Consider the following 2,274-nt stretch of genomic DNA (forward strand, 5'->3'; position numbering starts at 1 on the left):
CTGTGGTCGTGTTCCATCATGTGTTACATGTAGAATCATAATTTACAATAGGACCACTGGTGGTCTCTATCGCCTCACCTACCCGGACGCTGGTCTTGGTGACCTTTAGCTTTGTCGTCTACTATTGAGCACCTGTTTCAAATATGGCTATTTGCGTTGTCGTAATCGATGAGGAATGTTCGTGGCGGTAGCAGCTGTTGGTAGATGTCCCGTAAGAGATCCTTCAACTCTAGTGTGGCTCAACCAACATCAACCAAACACCAAATGCCTCGATATGCTAACGTGAGTTACTCTCATATGTAGTCCGTGCTTGCTGGCTATTCTCAACTCGGGTAGGTTCTATGCTGTGTCTGTGGTGCGTCCATGGCACCCAACCAGTCCAATATGTGTGTCAACTGCATGAAGGGGGAGGTGGACATCACTGAGGGTATCTCTAAGCAGGCCGTGGTGAACTACTGTCGGGAATGCAATCGGTGAGAAATTCGCGAGGACTTGGCCTGTGTGTGACAATGTGAAGTATATGATCCTGGCGGTAGGTATCAGCGTCCTCCGTGGGTGCCATGTGAACCGGAGTCTCGCGAGCTGCTAGGGATATGCCTCAAGAAAATCAAGGGGCTCAACAAGGTCAAGCTGGTTGACGCCAACTTTGTGAGAAGGACCAAACCGCTTGTCTGAGGTGTTATATGCGTTTCATGCTGTTCAGATTTGGCAAGCTCCCACGAGTAAGCGCATGAAGGTGAAGTTGACCGTTCAGAAGGAGGTCATGAACGGCGCCATCATGCAGCAATCTATGATTGTTGACTTCATCGTAAGCCCTACAGATCTTGTCCGGGTCTTGCAAGGATTCCTTTCTAGGTCGCCTGGCAGCAGTGTGATGACTGTAAACGAACCTACACTCCGCACACTTGGAACGCTTCGGTATAAGGGGGCTCGACCTGCTTATCATTAATACATGTATATGATTATATCTGAATACTCCTGACTCAATCGAATAACACACATGTTGAAGGGTGTTTAGGTTTTTATTAGTACATGAAAGGAATCCCTGTATGGTTTATTACCCTGTTGGTGTTGTAGGTCCAGGTCCGACAGAAGACAGATCACAAGAGGACTTTCTATTACCTAGAGCAGCTCATCTTGAAACATGATGCTCATGAGAAGGTTGTTGGTATCAAGAGGACCCCCGATGGCCTGGACTTCCATTTTGGTCATCGGAGCCATGCCCAGAAGTTCTCAGAGTTCGTCCTGAGTCAAGTAAGAAGGGCCTCAATAACGGCAGTTTACTGTGGTGGTCTCAGGTCCCTTCTAGAGTGAAGCAGAGTAAGCACCTTATTAGTCATGATTCTCACAATACAACGTAGGTCAATGTCAAGGCTCTGGAGTACTCGCTAATGTGAGACTAGATACAACTACAAATACACTACTCTGATCGACATGTGCCCAGTGTGCAAGGATGATGTTGTTTTCCTACCCAAGGCCCTCAAGAACAAGCTTGGCGGTGTGAACCCGATCCAGGTCGTTACTAAGGTGAGAGTGATTCACTGACGACGTATTACCACGTCGCATTCCCTCCTGTAGGTCTCAAGCCAGATTCGCCTGGTGGATCCTCTCACAGGGAGGGTGTCTGATCTAGCAGGCATTGAGTAAGCTGTAGCAGCTCCTGTATTCTTCCACGCCACCCTGTCGTTACATCAGGTATTGGAAGAACCCTTTCGAGCCTCTCCTGACTCGCCGACACTTGGTTGAGTTCACTGTCCTCAACGTCGAGGAGGACACTAGTCGAGCGCGAGCTGCCACCACCTTCAACAGACGAGGCCAGAAGGCCTATACTATGGTGGACCTGGAGCTTATGCGTAGGAGGCGAGTTACACCGTGTCATAGATGCTCATGTGGCTGTGGTCAGGTACCGAGAACAGCGGAGAGGCAGCAGCGGGGGATCCGGAGATCATCACGGTGCGGTCCCACCTAGGTGGCGTGCTCCAACCTGGCGACCTCTGTGCAGGGTAGCGTTGAATGCTCATTTTGGAATCATCGTTCTCGCCTCTTCTGACACTCATAGCTAGTGGTCATCGAGAGCTCTTGATGTTATACTCACTGACAGCATCTAGTGGGGGCAAGCGCGACTAGCCCAATCGCGGTAACGGATTGGGGTGTGGAAAGGCGTAGTTAGATATCATGCATGTTGTAGGGGGAATACTGGAGGCGTTCATAGATAGAACTTGTCTGTTTGTCCATCCAACGTAATTACCTCTAGGTACGATCTCCGTACTGTGA

At 49.6% G+C, this 2,274-nt stretch overlaps 1 protein-coding gene across 1 annotated transcript in view; it reads left to right on the forward strand.

Moving 5' to 3' along the window:
• Pmar_PMAR010900 (Nonsense-mediated mRNA decay protein, putative) overlaps positions 1-2,007 on the forward strand; it is a gene marked incomplete at both ends in the record, with an annotated part of 3,341 nt that extends 1,334 nt beyond the window's left edge. Inside the window, 10 exons of the mRNA XM_002766874.1 lie at positions 337-473; positions 537-648; positions 704-808; positions 856-918; positions 1,078-1,254; positions 1,299-1,357; positions 1,404-1,527; positions 1,579-1,643; positions 1,696-1,853; positions 1,904-2,007. Of these exons, the coding sequence (XP_002766920.1) occupies positions 337-473; positions 537-648; positions 704-808; positions 856-918; positions 1,078-1,254; positions 1,299-1,357; positions 1,404-1,527; positions 1,579-1,643; positions 1,696-1,853; positions 1,904-2,007 (1,104 nt within the window). The remainder of the gene's footprint in view (positions 1-336; positions 474-536; positions 649-703; positions 809-855; positions 919-1,077; positions 1,255-1,298; positions 1,358-1,403; positions 1,528-1,578; positions 1,644-1,695; positions 1,854-1,903) is intronic.
• Between the last annotated feature and the right edge of the window lie 267 nt (positions 2,008-2,274).

Source organism: Perkinsus marinus (genome assembly GCF_000006405.1).
Source record: "Perkinsus marinus ATCC 50983 genomic scaffold scf_1104296971434, whole genome shotgun sequence".
NCBI lineage: Eukaryota > Perkinsozoa > Perkinsida > Perkinsidae > Perkinsus > Perkinsus marinus.